The sequence below is a fragment of the Ictidomys tridecemlineatus genome, chromosome 9, assembly GCF_052094955.1.
Source record: "Ictidomys tridecemlineatus isolate mIctTri1 chromosome 9, mIctTri1.hap1, whole genome shotgun sequence".
Classification (NCBI taxonomy): domain Eukaryota; kingdom Metazoa; phylum Chordata; class Mammalia; order Rodentia; family Sciuridae; genus Ictidomys; species Ictidomys tridecemlineatus.
In genome coordinates, this window is record NC_135485.1 from 94420442 (window position 1) to 94434795 (window position 14354).

General features: G+C 35.0%; 1 protein-coding gene across 4 annotated transcripts in view; it reads right to left on the reverse strand.

Moving 5' to 3' along the window:
- Window positions 1-6893: 6893 nt before the first annotated feature.
- Sec24b (SEC24 homolog B, COPII component) overlaps window positions 6894-14354 on the reverse strand; it is an 82092-nt gene continuing 74631 nt past the window's right edge. For all 4 annotated transcript variants that reach the window (XM_078021823.1, XM_078021822.1, XM_078021821.1 and 1 more), the window contains 4 exons: window positions 13893-13997; window positions 10892-10984; window positions 8010-8113; window positions 6894-7785 (listed from right to left, as the gene is read on the reverse strand). In XM_078021823.1, coding sequence (XP_077877949.1) covers window positions 7671-7785; window positions 8010-8113; window positions 10892-10984; window positions 13893-13997 — 417 coding nt within the window. In that variant the 3' untranslated portion in view covers window positions 6894-7670. The remainder of the gene's footprint in view (window positions 7786-8009; window positions 8114-10891; window positions 10985-13892; window positions 13998-14354) is intronic.

Genomic DNA, 14354 nt, shown 5'->3' on the forward strand with positions numbered 1-14354 from the left:
TTTTTGAGGGGGGGCTACTGGAGATTGAACCCAGGGATGCTTAACTACTGAGCAACATCCCCAGCCTCTTTATGTTTTATTTAGAGACGGGGTCTTGCTAAGTTGCTTATGGCCTCCCTAAATTGCTGAGGCGGGCTTTGAACTCATGATCCTCCTGCCTCAGCCTTCCAAGCTGCTGGGATTACAGGCATTCACCAAGATGCCTGGCAGTATGGGAGGATCTTTACTACCACTGTGCAGCTAGTTTGTCAAGACACTGACCACCAGCTGTTGAGGATAAGCCGGGTGCTGCATCAGAAACTTTACACATTTATTCCATATAATTTTCATGAACTCTTTATCAAGAGATTATTATTATCTCCAGTAGGCATAAGAGGTCTCAGAGAAATAAGACTTGCCCCAAGAGACAAAATCTAAGAGAGGGACTATAATTCACATTTTGTTCAGTTTGGCAACCAAACCTGTATTCTGTCAGTCTAACATACTATAACAGGTACAGAGATATAATTGATTTTTTTACTGTCAAATTTATTTCCATAATCTTTCAGATTATGTTCCATTTTCTATCCAGCATGGTATAAAATGTTGGCTGATGTTCTTTACCTGGTGGAAGATGCAAAATTTAATTTCTGAAAAGTCTGAATCATCAATGATCCATTCTTTCATTGGGTTGCCATATCCCATTAGTTTTCAGTATCGAACATAGAAATAATAAGAAGCACTCCAGAAAATCTTCTAGGTTCTAGAACTAATCCTCCCTGCCCCATTATATGGAAACAAATTGATTCCCCTTCATAATCGGCATTACTCTTCTGGATGTTGATGTAAGGAGCCCAAAATGAACCAATACTAGTTTTAACTCGTGGGGACATTGTTGTGTCTGTTTGGGAACCAGGACTCTAAGATTCTGTGAAAGGGTTAAGGAGAAATGTTCTTACTTCCAAATTTTGATTCTCAGACCTGTCTTCTAGCTATAGAACAATGGTAGTGGCTGATTCAAGGCATATGCTGCATTCTGTAAGCTAGTACCCCAAATGTCTCCAGGACTGAATCTTCAGGACATTCTACCAGGCCAGTTGTTTTGGGGATAACAGGTTGTAGTAAGACAAGTGTACATTTTCTATCCCAATTCTTGTGATATGAACTGAGTTCTTTGATCAAAAGCAATGTTGTGGAGTCTGCGGCAATGATAAAAGCATTGTGTAAGCCCCCAGATGGTGGTGTTGGCAGAAACATTGCAGGCAGTGCAGGCAAATCCATATCCAGACTACGTGTCTATTACATTGAAGAAAAATTGCTCCATGATCAAAGGAGTGCAACATAATCAGCATGCTATCAGGTGCCTGCCTGTTTTCCCCAAGGGAAGGACTGCATCTGCCATATTGGGGAATGGTGATTTGATGCACCTCAGATTAGAAGAAGCCTTACAGGCTACTTGGTAATGAGTTAGAGCAGCCCACTGAAATGGAGTATATGTAATTCCCTAGATCCCAAAAAGCTGCCAAGCATTATGTCTGTGCAGCAACTTATCTTCCATATTGGAGGGGATCTAGCAACATGCTCCATACCACTAAACCTCCAGAAATTTCAGAGGTGATAACCCCCTGAATTTTCACAGGATTTATCTTCCATCGCCCGGCACTATTCCCACACTATTGGTATTTCTTTATATTTCTATTTAGTGTAAAATAGTAAAACTCTCATCCAAGAGATAGTCTTTACCTTTGTCTGCAGGTCTTTAACTCATTTTCTAAATTGGAATTATTTAATAATGGTTTGGCATTTATTTAATTCCTAGCATGAGCTAGACATGGTGGGCACTAAGATAAAGAGAGCACAGTTTCTATGAGAATTTCACTTATAACACAATGATAGGGGATATAGGGGAGATAAACTGAAGGTGTTATGGATACACACAGGAGGGGTATCTATCCCAGATGGGGAGTGGTCAGAAAAGGCTGCCAGGAGGGAGCCATGCTTAGGCCATATTGTGAAGGAAAGGGAGGCTCAGTGCAGGAAGCTGGGAAGGAGTCCAGAAGGCTTTTTAGGGTGCAACACCTGTGAAGCCTGAGGTGAATGAAGGCAGCACTTTCAGTGATTCATTCAGTGATGCAACTGGCCTTCTTTTCCTTATAAAGTTATCCTGGATCCCAACCATTCCAATTCTCATTTCTTCTCAGATTATGACCCAAGTTACTGCCATAAACTCTATAAAAGACAATTTAGGTTCACTACATAGGGGGAGCAGAGAGAAACTTTGAGTTCACTTGTTGCTTGTGAACAGAGTACCTGGGGTCTTAGTTATTAAATAGCTCAGCTTCAAGGTTTGATCTTTCTTTAAACATCCCAGTCATCAATTTCTCTCTATGTATCTTAGTTATTTCTGACCCTGTAAATAATTATTTATCAGTTTTTGATAATGGAAGATAGGCTAGAGACAGTACCTTTTCTCCCATTTAAATCTCACAGGTTCTAATTGGAAGCAATTGTAACAGGCATTTTCTGTTACTATGCAAGTCATAAATCTAAGTTCTAAAGGAGAAGAACTTGGAAGAAATTGAATACAGAGAAAAATCCATTAAAAAAGCCTTTTGTTAAAAATGGGGGAAATTTGATAAAAATGAGGAAGAGTCCTTTTAACTGGTATAGCATTTCACAACTTTCCCAAGGTTCATTGTGAAAAGATCTGGTTATAAAAAATGTAAAAGGCTAACAAAATTATCTAGTAAATAAATAAGATTTAATAAATGTGTTCTTGCTCTGTATTCTGTCTTGGGATGAGAACTTGGAGATATAGGAAGTAGGCTAATATGCTTAAAAAGGATCCAAATGGACTGGGTAATGGTATGGCTCAATGGTAGAGCTATTGCCTATTATACTCAAAGCTCTGAGTTTGATCCCCAGAATTTCAATAAATAAATAAACAAACGAAGATATGAGATACAATCCCTCCCACTAAAGCAGGTTGCTGTGTAATAAAAACTGAGAGGAACATATAAAAATTGCTTATTGTTTATTTTTTAAAAAGAACTGAAACACATGGCTTAATATTATAAAACTATATGCTATTAACTTTAAAAGAATCCAGTAGTACACTACACAAACCTTAATACTATTTATAAGTTACTTAAAGTAGCACATGTTCACTGGCTACATCATCAATACAGTGTTAAAAGCAAAGTAAAAGGTAAGCAGATTATGCATATTTGTTTTAGGAATGAGTATAATTACTTAATTTCTACGGAGAATATTTAAAATCTTGCTAGAGAAAACTAGAAAAATATACTGTTATATATATACATCATCACACATTAATCAAATTATCTATAACAGTCTAAATAGATTCCAAGTTAACATGTACCCCAAAAGCAAAAAGATCAGCAAAAACCATGAAATTCCAATAATGACGACACCCTCAAAAGAAAATGCCTGAGTGTGATACAAGGTGGTTTCTGTCAGTTATCTTGTAAACCATCTGTGAAACAGGATCTGTATATGTACTTTTGGGCATTCTTGTAAAATTATAAACTTTGTATGTACAGTTAACAAGCAGAGTCCTTAGTAAACTCTAATGGTAAATACTGATTTTCATTTTTGGATACAAATTTTCATGATCTTTAGTAACTCATGGGTTACTAGTAATTAATACTCATTGGTCTAAAAACAATGAAAGTCTACAAAGCTGTACATTATTGTTCAATAATTGAAACTAAAAAAAAAAAAAGGAAAAAAAAAGTCTTTCATTTTTGTAACAGCTCATGTTCCATTAAAGGCAACGCAGTAACAATTTCTGAGTCTCCTGATGATGGTTACCTTCCCCACTCAAGCCATCTACACATACATCCCCTGCCTACTTCTCATACACATCAAAAGGCAGGCAGGAAGATACAGATCATGTCTCTGAATTCAGACCAAAGAGAAAATTAATTATCAAATGTCTTCCTACCATTTTATTTTTCAGGTATTTTTTGCATGTTCCAAACCAAGCTTGAGTGTTTCTTTTATTTTTCCCCTTGAATTATCTTTTCTTTCAGTAATTTCTGATCCTATCTGGATAATTTCTGCAGGATTCTCTTCAACTTTGTATGAGTTTTCCTCTCTTCAGAAATATTTTTGGAGGAAAACACTTTGAAAAGGAGGGCTCATGGTTTCCTTAATGTAACATTTTGTTCAGCTGTGCATTTCCTGACTTCATGAGTTTCCTGCAATAGAGTCATATCCATAATAGCCATCAAATAGTACTTACTACATACACATAATACATAGAAACTCTTCTAAAATACAGTATGTATATATGGACAAGCCATTTCCCAGGTGTTGAATATCAGATTTGGGGAGGAAATTCTGTTTTCATTCCCAGCACCAACACTCAGAAAGAACTAGTTTTAAATGAAGTGTCAACTAATTGAAAAGAGGACTCCTGGCAAGCATACCCTTTCTCTCACCCAATATTGTATGGCTCACGAAGCAACTGGCCTAGACACTTCTCCCATTAAGGGGTAATAGGAATAGCTTATCATCTTTCTTCAGGGTTGATTTAATCATGCCTATACCCTGGTTTGTCAGTCTCTACAAGTTGACTGAAACCTGATTGTTCTCTCAGGACACTATTCCTTGCAAACCTTTCAAAGAGTGGCTATTTTTTTTTTTTTTAATTTTTCTTAGTTATAGATGGACACAATGCCTTTACTTATATTTAGGTGGTGGTGATGACTGAACTTAGTGCCTCACACATGCTAGGAAAGCACTCTACCACTGAGCTACAACTCTAGCTTCAGGAGTGGCTATTTTTGATCCCAAATCTCAAGAAGGTATCTCTCTATTGCTTGTTTGTAGGCTTCTGGATTATTCTTGCTCCTTTTTCTCCCTAGGTCCTTCATGCTTATGCTATCCTGCCACATCATATGCCTTGCCACTCCTTAGTACAATCATTACAGTCCCCATATCACCACTACTTCTGACATTTTGGGGCACAATTGTAATAATCAAATAGAGAATTCATTTAAAACCCTGGGCTCCATGTCTGCCCTCTTCTCTTCTAGTTATCTTTAAGAGCATTTCAATACTCACCTCCCATGGACATTCTCTACGTCTTATTGCCAATATTTAACCTTCCCCTGCAATCTCAATTCCAAGTGGCCCATATCTGACTACTATTTCTTTTCTTTACAGCTTATTCATTCTGTTATCCGTACTCTAATAACTTTTTGACCTCAGCAGAACCTCCAAACCACTGGGCTCACTGATTTTTCTCTATTACCTATTTTCTCTAGTTTGTGTTCCTTTAAGCCACTCTCTTTCTCAAAGCCCTGACTTGTTTCTTATACCAACCCTGATTAAATCCAACTTTCCACCAAGCACTGAATGTAGCTGAAGGGAAGAGACATGCAATGCTTAAAGTTCATCCCAGGATGGGCCTGCAGTATTGTCTGACAATCCTAATTAACACCACTAGCCAATATCTCACTGTTATTACAGACTAATTCATGAAATCACTAACATTCCTATTTATTTGCTAATAACTCTGCAGTGTCTTTCACAGAGAAAAATGGGAGTAATCTGAAGACAACTTCCACATTCATCTGCCATAAAGTCCTCCTTCTTAACCTCGTCCAAATATTCACAGGGCTTGAGGTCTTTGCTCTGCTCTTTTCATAAGGGACTTCTCTGTTACTGTGAAAAATTGTATTCTCAATCCCCTTACCCAGATTTATTTTTCTTCACAATATTCATTGCACTTGACAAATTATATAGAATTTTTTCTCTCTCAGCCTTCCACATTCCAGCACCAGAACATTAGCATCATGGAAGTAAGGATTTGTTTTGTGCCTGGAATGGTATCTGACAAGTATTAAGTGCTTTTAAATTATTCAATGAATGACAGAATATCCAAAGGCAAAATATTTGTTTTTCTTAAAGTAGAAATACTGTAGTTTTTGTTGTAATATAAAAGCATTTATTTGTCCTTGGGGGTACTGCAGTTTCTACTACAGTTTAATAAGATTCTTGCTGGAGACAGCATGGTATGGGGACAAGTACAGTCCTGAGGTGGGGTGGGGGTGGGGGGGCCTATCACTGGGTGGGGAGAATACTTGGCATTTATTGTTGCCTCTGTCACTATTTAGTATGTTATATCATTTAGGATGAGTCATTTAACTGCTCATTTCCATCAGGGAATGTAAGAATACTTTTATTTTTATCTACAGCAAAGGGATACACAAAACTAATAAAGATCACTCACCAAAACACGAGTGCCTTTTTTCCTTTCAAAGTTCATCACAGGGATGTTTGCAGTGAACAAAATAAAATTCTATTCTTTAAGCTAATGGACCATTAACAGTTTCCTCATAAATAAGCTGACATAGATCAGAAATTTCTTCTTTTTACTAAGTGCTGGAGATTAAACCCAGGGCCTTACACATATTAGGCAAGCATTCTACCATTAAGATACATCCCTAGCTCAAGAGATTTCTTAATCCAAGTAAAATCACTCTCTAACTTCCAGACAGTAATCAAGTCAATTAAATAAAAAGGACAGTCATGTTATTAAAATTTTGTTATAAATATGCATGAAAAATTGCTTAATTTAAATGACAAAGACAATTTGAGATTTATACTTTGTGATTGAATGTATTTTGGAAGTAGCACCATTTGTTTATACAAACGAAAAGTTGGTACTTGGAAATGTCCACAAAGTAATGAAAATTTATTGATTCACAAGTATTCCTAATTGAAAAGCAGTATTGCTGCATTTCCCCCAATAATTAAATTTAGTATACCCTAGATGTTAAAACAAAAACAGAAACAACACACATCAAAACAAAAATAAAAGCAAAAAACCCCACAAAAAACAAAAAACAAAAACAAACAAACAAAAAAAACCACCAAACCAATTGTCAAGCAAAATATTTTTAATTAGTAGGCTGATCATAAATAAATCCACATAAAAGATTTAACAGAATTACAAAGAGTTTGTGTTTCTGTGGACTCAATTCATAATATGCATTAGTCAACCTCATTCTCCAACTGTGACAAAAAGAGCTGTCATCCAACAATGCAGCACAGTTTAAGCAATTCATATTCTGTAGTTACATTTTTACATTTTCTTTACAAATGTAACATTTATGTACATTATATATATATATATTTTTTTTCTATAGTTTGTGTACTGAAACTCTATTGTCTTTACAGGGAAAATGTTGAATTCATTTAATGAGTACGAATCATTCCTTGTTAAAAAGTAATTCATATAAACAAATAACACGGTACCACTGCCTTTTGGCATCTCTTGACAGAGTTCAAGTCCAGAAATGTTATATTAATTATAAGAAAAAAAATTCATCTAATTTTACATTATGACATTCCACACAGCTACGTAAATTTGCCAGCTTGCAATGAAGAGAGCACTGAACTGCTGCACTACTGGAAATGTGTAGAAACCAATTCAAAATATACTTGTTGAAACAGCATCATCATTACCATTAATTTAGGCTGAAGAAAATCTGTCAAGTTCCTTCTTCCCATTTACTTTTTGCCAAAACCTCAGAGGGCTGTGCATTGTCTCTTATAACAACAAATGCTTTCACTTCAAATTTCCTATGTGCTTCTGTGACAGATTATGCTTTACCTCAGTTATGGATCTTTTTCTTCTTATTCAATTTTATTTTCCTTCACTTACATATTTGCTGCTGTACATGAAGCAAAAATTCATAGTAAGAGAATGCAGCTTCTGTCCGGTCTTCAATCAAATGTTGAAAAAATTCTGTTTTGGCAGGACTCTCATCTCTGACAGAGAAAAAAAAGCATTTATCTAAAAATATATAATATAAAAGAATAATTATATATTTAAGGAAGCACTAATACATGAAGACTTTTGGGAAATGTTATTAATCAGGTAACAACACTCTACCACTAGAATATATTTTGATATTAAAGCTGCATTAAGGACAAGTAATTTCAAAGGTCACACTGGAAAAGACAGCTTCTTATTAAATTATAGAAGTACTTACTTTACCACATGAAGGACTGCACTTAACGGTCTGCCATCTTTAAGCCAAGTTATAAAGGATCTGGTCCGTTCTGATGAAAGTGTGTCTAGCTCTGGAAGATGTGTCTGGTAAAAGAAATATAATTAGGAAATTATTTCCTTTCTCATAGACTTTAGCAGTATTAGAATTAAATCACGATTTCCACTACCACTAATCTAAACTACCTAAACTACCTATAGTCTTTATCTCTAGTCCAATAATAGCAGCCACATAGATGAAATTTAAATTGCTGAAAAATCTGTTTATATTTTTCTGGATAAGTTAAAAAATGACATTTTAACCTGAATAACCAGATAAGTTTATATATAAAGAATAATTGGTATGACACTATAGATGTGATTCTGCACCATGTACAGCCAGAAGAATGAGAAGTTGTGCTCCATTTGTGTACAATGTGTCAAAATGCACTCTGTCATGTAAAACTAATTAGAACAAATTAAAAAAACAAAACACAATTGGTATGTGAATAGTAGTATGTTGCACTGTTTCTTCTAATGGAAACATTCAAATGAAGGGGACTTCCACTAAGTTCCAAATTCCTTTAATGATTTTTACACACACACACAGATTTTTCTTTTACAAAGCCAACTTAATAGTAAGCTAAATAATAGTATTTAATAAAATTTAAATAGAAAAGTTAGGTTAATTAAATTTGTAATGTCAAAATTAAAAAAAGCAAAAAATTCCACTTTGATGTAAAAATTTCCAGATATTTTCTAAGTGTTTATAGCTACTACTACAACAAATGGATCATATTATGCATTCTAGTCTCTTCAGATTTTTTGTTTCTGTAATTTTTTTCTAGTTGTAGATGGACACAATAACTTTGTTTATTTTTATGTGGTGCTGAGGATCGAATGCAGGGACTCACACATGCTAGGCGAGCGCTTTACCTCTGAACTATGGCCCCAGCCCAGATTATTCTTTCATAAATACACAGATATTCTTTAATAAATACATAGATATTACTTATTTAATGAAACAGAATATGTGTATATACACATATTTCTATAAATATATCTATGGGATATATTTTTAGGAGTAAAATAATTTACTGTGTCATACAGTATGTGATTTTAATTTTAACAGATAATTTTACAGGCACTAGTGTATGCCTATAATTCCAGCAGCTGGAGAAGCTGAGACAGGAGGATCGTGAGTTCAAAGCCAGCCTCAGCAATGGCAAGGTGCTAAGCAACTCAGTGAGACCCTGTCTCTAAATAAATACAAAATAGGGCTGGGGATGTGGCTCCCTGGTCCAGTGCCCCTGAGTTCAATCCTCAGTACCAAAACTAAAAAACAGAACAAAACAAAAAAACAGATATTGTCAAATGGCTCTCCAATAAGTTTTAAAAATCTTTTGTCAATGTGGTAAAAGAAATGCTGTTATTATTTTATTTTGTTTTTCTTAATTACAATGAGGTTGAATGTTGTTTCATATGATCATTATAATAATGTTTCCCCCCTGAGAATTGTTTGTTCAAATCTTTTACCCATTTTTCTTTTTTTAAATTTTTTTTGGTAGGAGTGGGAATCATTTCTTAAGCACTTTTCATACTAGAGAAGTTAGCCCTGTTTAGTCTTGAGTTATAGATAATCATACAATTTTATTGTCTTTTGGCTTTACTTTAAAATTACCAAATAGAAAACTTTTTATTAATCTTTCAGATCACTGGCTTACAAAGACCTTGTCCATTTTAACATTATTCAGTGGTCTCAAGATTATTTTTGCAATATTCCATTTTTTCCACAGTAGTTTTAAATGCAATCTTACCACATTTTCATGAATGAGATCCATTTCTGATCCACTACACTATGTTCCACTAATGTGCTTATTGTGCCAGTATGACAGTGTTTAAATAACTACAGCTTGAGAATAAGGCTTCCCATTTATTTAGTAGCATTTTTATTTTTCATGGTTCCTTTTCTGCTGACATTATTATTCCTTTTCAAATATTTCCAACTATCCTCACTTGCTGAATCTTAGAAATGAGTCTGAGATTAACTTGTCAAAATAAACAAATAAAATCAATAAAAAATGGATTGCAACAACTATTACCATGAATTTATGTTAATCTGAGCAAAAATCACACACACACACACACACACACACATATATATTTATATATATATATAACATCCAAGAATAAGGTAGACCTTCCTTTTAGTTAATTACATAAACATGACTAAGGTAATTAAAATTAATACATAGAATTGCTTTCAGCATCACATTTCCTTGGTATTTGTTAACATATATATTCAGTAAAGACCTACTTAAAAATATTTGTTTATTACTAGCAAAATAAAGTTTAAATGTGTTGGGAAATAGTGTGGCAGTTCTTCATAAAGTTAAACATGAAAGTTATCAGATAACCCAGTAATTTCACTCTTAGAAATATAACTGAGAGCACAGAAAACATGTCCACACACAAAAAATGTGCACAAACATTCATGGTAGGGCTATTCACAAAAGCCCCCAAACAGAAACAACCAAAATGGCCAACAATTGATATTTTTCAGTCATAAAAAAGAATTAGGTATTAATTTAATACATGTCAGCACATGGATGCACCTTGAATATGTAAAAGAAAGTAAAAGAAGTAAAAGAAACCAAACACAAAAAAACACCTATTATGTGATTCTACTTCTTTAAAATATTCAAACCAGGCAAATCCACAAATGGAAGAGAGATTCATAGTTGCCTGGGGAGAAGGGGAATGGAGAATAAGAAGTTAAAATTTTGGTGGGGGGGCAAGGGGGACTCAGGGGGTGTTGATGGAAATGTTCCAAAATAACAAAAAAAAATTTAAAAGTTAAAAACAAAAAGTTACCCACTCACTGACCATTTTCTGTGGTATTGATGCAAAATTAGGATACCCAAGCACATCCTCAATGAAGTTATTGTCACAGCCTTTTCCAATCCAAATGTAAAAAACCTTAAAAAAAAAAAAAGCAAAATATTAAAACTCCCTAATAGTTTAAAATCCATCATAGTTAATTCTCTCAAAACTATGGTGTATAAGAGGTCAAATATACTATCTCAAATACAGTAGAAACAGACATAAAAGACAGAAATCTGTAATTGGCACATTGAAAATCTATATCCAAGAATAGGAACCTAGTTCTTATCTCCTTTGCCTAAATTTTTTAAAATTTTTTTAATTTATTTTTTATTGGTTGTTCACAACATTACAAAGCTCTTGACATATCATATTTCATTCATTAGATTGAAGTGGGTTATGAACTCCCAATTTTACCCCAAATGCAGATTGCAGAATCATGTCGGTTACACATCCACAATTTTACATAATGCCCTATTAGTAATTGTTGTATTCTGCTACCTTTCCTATCCCCTACTATCCCCCCTCCCCTTCCCTCACATCTTCTCTCTCTACCCCATCTACTGTAATTCATTTCTCTCCTTGTTTATTTTCCCATTCCCCTCACAACCTCTTACAAAAATGTAATTTTTGTAATTTTTATAAAATGTAATTTTGTATAGCAATGAGGGTCTCCTTTCATTTCCATGCAATTTCCCTTTTCTCTCCCTTTCCCTCCCATCTCATGTCTCTGTTTAATGTTAATCTTTTCTTCCTGTTCTTCCTCCCTGCTCTGTTCATAGTTGCTCTCATTATATCAAAGAAGACATTTGGTATTTGTTTTTTAGGGACTGGCTAGCTTCACTAAGCATAATCTGCTCTAGTGCCATCCACTTCCCTGCAAATTCCATGATTTTGTCATTTTTTAGTGCTGCGTAATATTCCATGGTGTATAAATGCCACATTTTTTTTTTATCCATTCATTTATTGAAGGGCATCTGGGTTGGTTCTACAGTCTAGCTATTGTGAATTATGCTGCTATGAACCCTAAAGAGAGAAGTAGAAGAAGATCTTAGAAGATGGAAAAATATACCCTGTTCATGGATAGGCAGAACTAACATTATCAAAATGGCGATATTACCAAAAGTTCTCTATAGGTTTAATGCAATGCCAATCAAAATCCCAACGGCATTTCTTGTAGAAATAGAGAAAGCAATCATGAAATTCATATGGAAAAATAAAAGACCCAGAATAGCAAAAGCAATTCTAAGCAGGAAGTGTGAATCAGGTGGTATAGCAATACCAGATTTCAAACTATATTACAGAGCAATAGTGACAAAAACAGCATGGTACTGGTACCAAAACAGGTGGGTGAACCAATAGTATAGAATAGAGGACACAGAGACTAATCCACAAAGTTACAACTATCTTATATTTGATAAAGGGGCTAAAAGCATGCAATGGAGGAAGGATAGCACCTTCAACAAATGGTGTTGGGAAAACTGGAAATCCATATGCAACAAAATGAAACTGAATCCCTTTCTCTCGCCATGCACAAAAGTTAACTCAAAATGGATCAAGGAGCTTGATATCAAATCAGAGACTCTGCGTCTGATAGAAGAAAAAGTTGGCTCCGATCTACAAATTATGGGGTCGGGCTCCAAATTCCTTAATAGGACACCCATAGCACAAGAGTTAATAACAAGAATCAACAAATGGGACTTACTTAAACTAAAAAGTTTTTTCTCAGCAAGAGAAACAATAAGAGAGGTAAATAGGGAGCCTACATCCTGGGAACAAATTTTTACTCCTCACAATTCAGATAGAGCCCTAATATCCAGAGTACACAAAGAACTCAAAAAATTAGACAATTAAGATAACAAATAACCCAATCAACAAATGGGCCAAGGACCTGAACGGACATTTCTCAGAGGAGGATATACAATCAATCAACAAGTACATGAAAAAAATGCTCACCATCTCTAGCAGTCAGAGAAATGCAAATCAAAACCACCCTAAGATACCATCTCACTCCAGTAAGATTGGCAGCCACTATGAAGTCAAACAACAACAAGTGCTGGCAAGGATGTGGAGAAAAGGGTACTCTTGTACATTGCTGGTGGGACTGCAAATTGGTGCGGCCAATTTGGAAAGCAGTATGGAGATTCCTGGGAAAGCTGGGAATGGAACCACCATTTGACCCAGCTATTGCCCTTCTCGGACTATTTCCTTTGCCTAAATTTTAAGATTTCTCAGAAAATATATTTTACCTTCTTCCTCACTTATTTCCCTGGGAGGAATGTAACATTTTAATCAGGATAACTATTATGAATATTTCCATCCACTATTTTAATTACTATCTCTGTATTTCAACCCCAGAATTTTCTCCCTCTTCGGTGGGTATCCAAACCCTTTTCTTGCTCGTAAGATACTATTTTGAAGCTTCACTGACCATTCTACATCCTTTAGCATTACCACTGTATGGTTACCTCTGCTGGACTCTTTTTTTTTTTTTAATATTTATTTTTTAATTGTAGTTGGATACAATACCTTTATTTCACTTATTTATTTTTATGTGGTGCTGAGGACCGAACTCAGGGTCACGCATATGCGAGATGAGTTCTCTACCGCTGGGCCACAACCCCAGGTCCTCTGCTGGACTCTTAATCATTAACAGGATTTCTGATAACGGATGTAAGTTGAACTAGATAAATTCTTGAGTTCCTTTGAATTTTATGATTCTTATAGTAAAGTCCTTGAAAACAAGAATTCATCTCTCTACTCTTCTTTACCAAGTACACATAATCCATGATAATAAAACTTATTAATCTATGATAATAATATAATGTCCAACTCGAAAGGTCTAAAGTAAGTTGACTTCTTGTCTCAGTCGACAATTTATTATATCATATCTCCAGATCTCCCTTTCACTGCTTGCTCTGTGATAACAGAACTAGACCCTGATAAAAGTTTCCCCCTTTACCAGTAGAAACAGTGAGAATTTTTGTAAGTAAAAGATGCTTACAGAGCCACAGTCCATAAGGAAAGCACCTTCTCTTGTAAGCTTCTCTGCAGACAATTTTTGAAGAGGTGGCTGAGGTACCACCCTGTCATTAACATGTATGGCACCCTGAAAAGAAAAGGAAGAATGTGAATGAGTTAAGAATACTATCAACAAAGTGTGGGAACTAATGGCCACAAACTCTATAGGAAATACTAAAATATGACACCTGAGAATTTTTTAATTTTTTTTTTTGTCTTTGGGTATCAGGGATTAAACTCAGGGGCACTCAACCATTGAGCTATATCCCTAGCCCTATTTTGTATTTTTTTTTTTAATTTTTTTTATTAGAGGCAGGGTCTCGTTTAGTTGCTTAGCATTTCTCTAAATTGCTGAGGCTGGCTTTGAACTCATGATCTTCCTGCCTTCGCCTCACAAGCCACTGGGATTACAGATGTGCACCACTGTGCCAGGGCCCACTTGAGA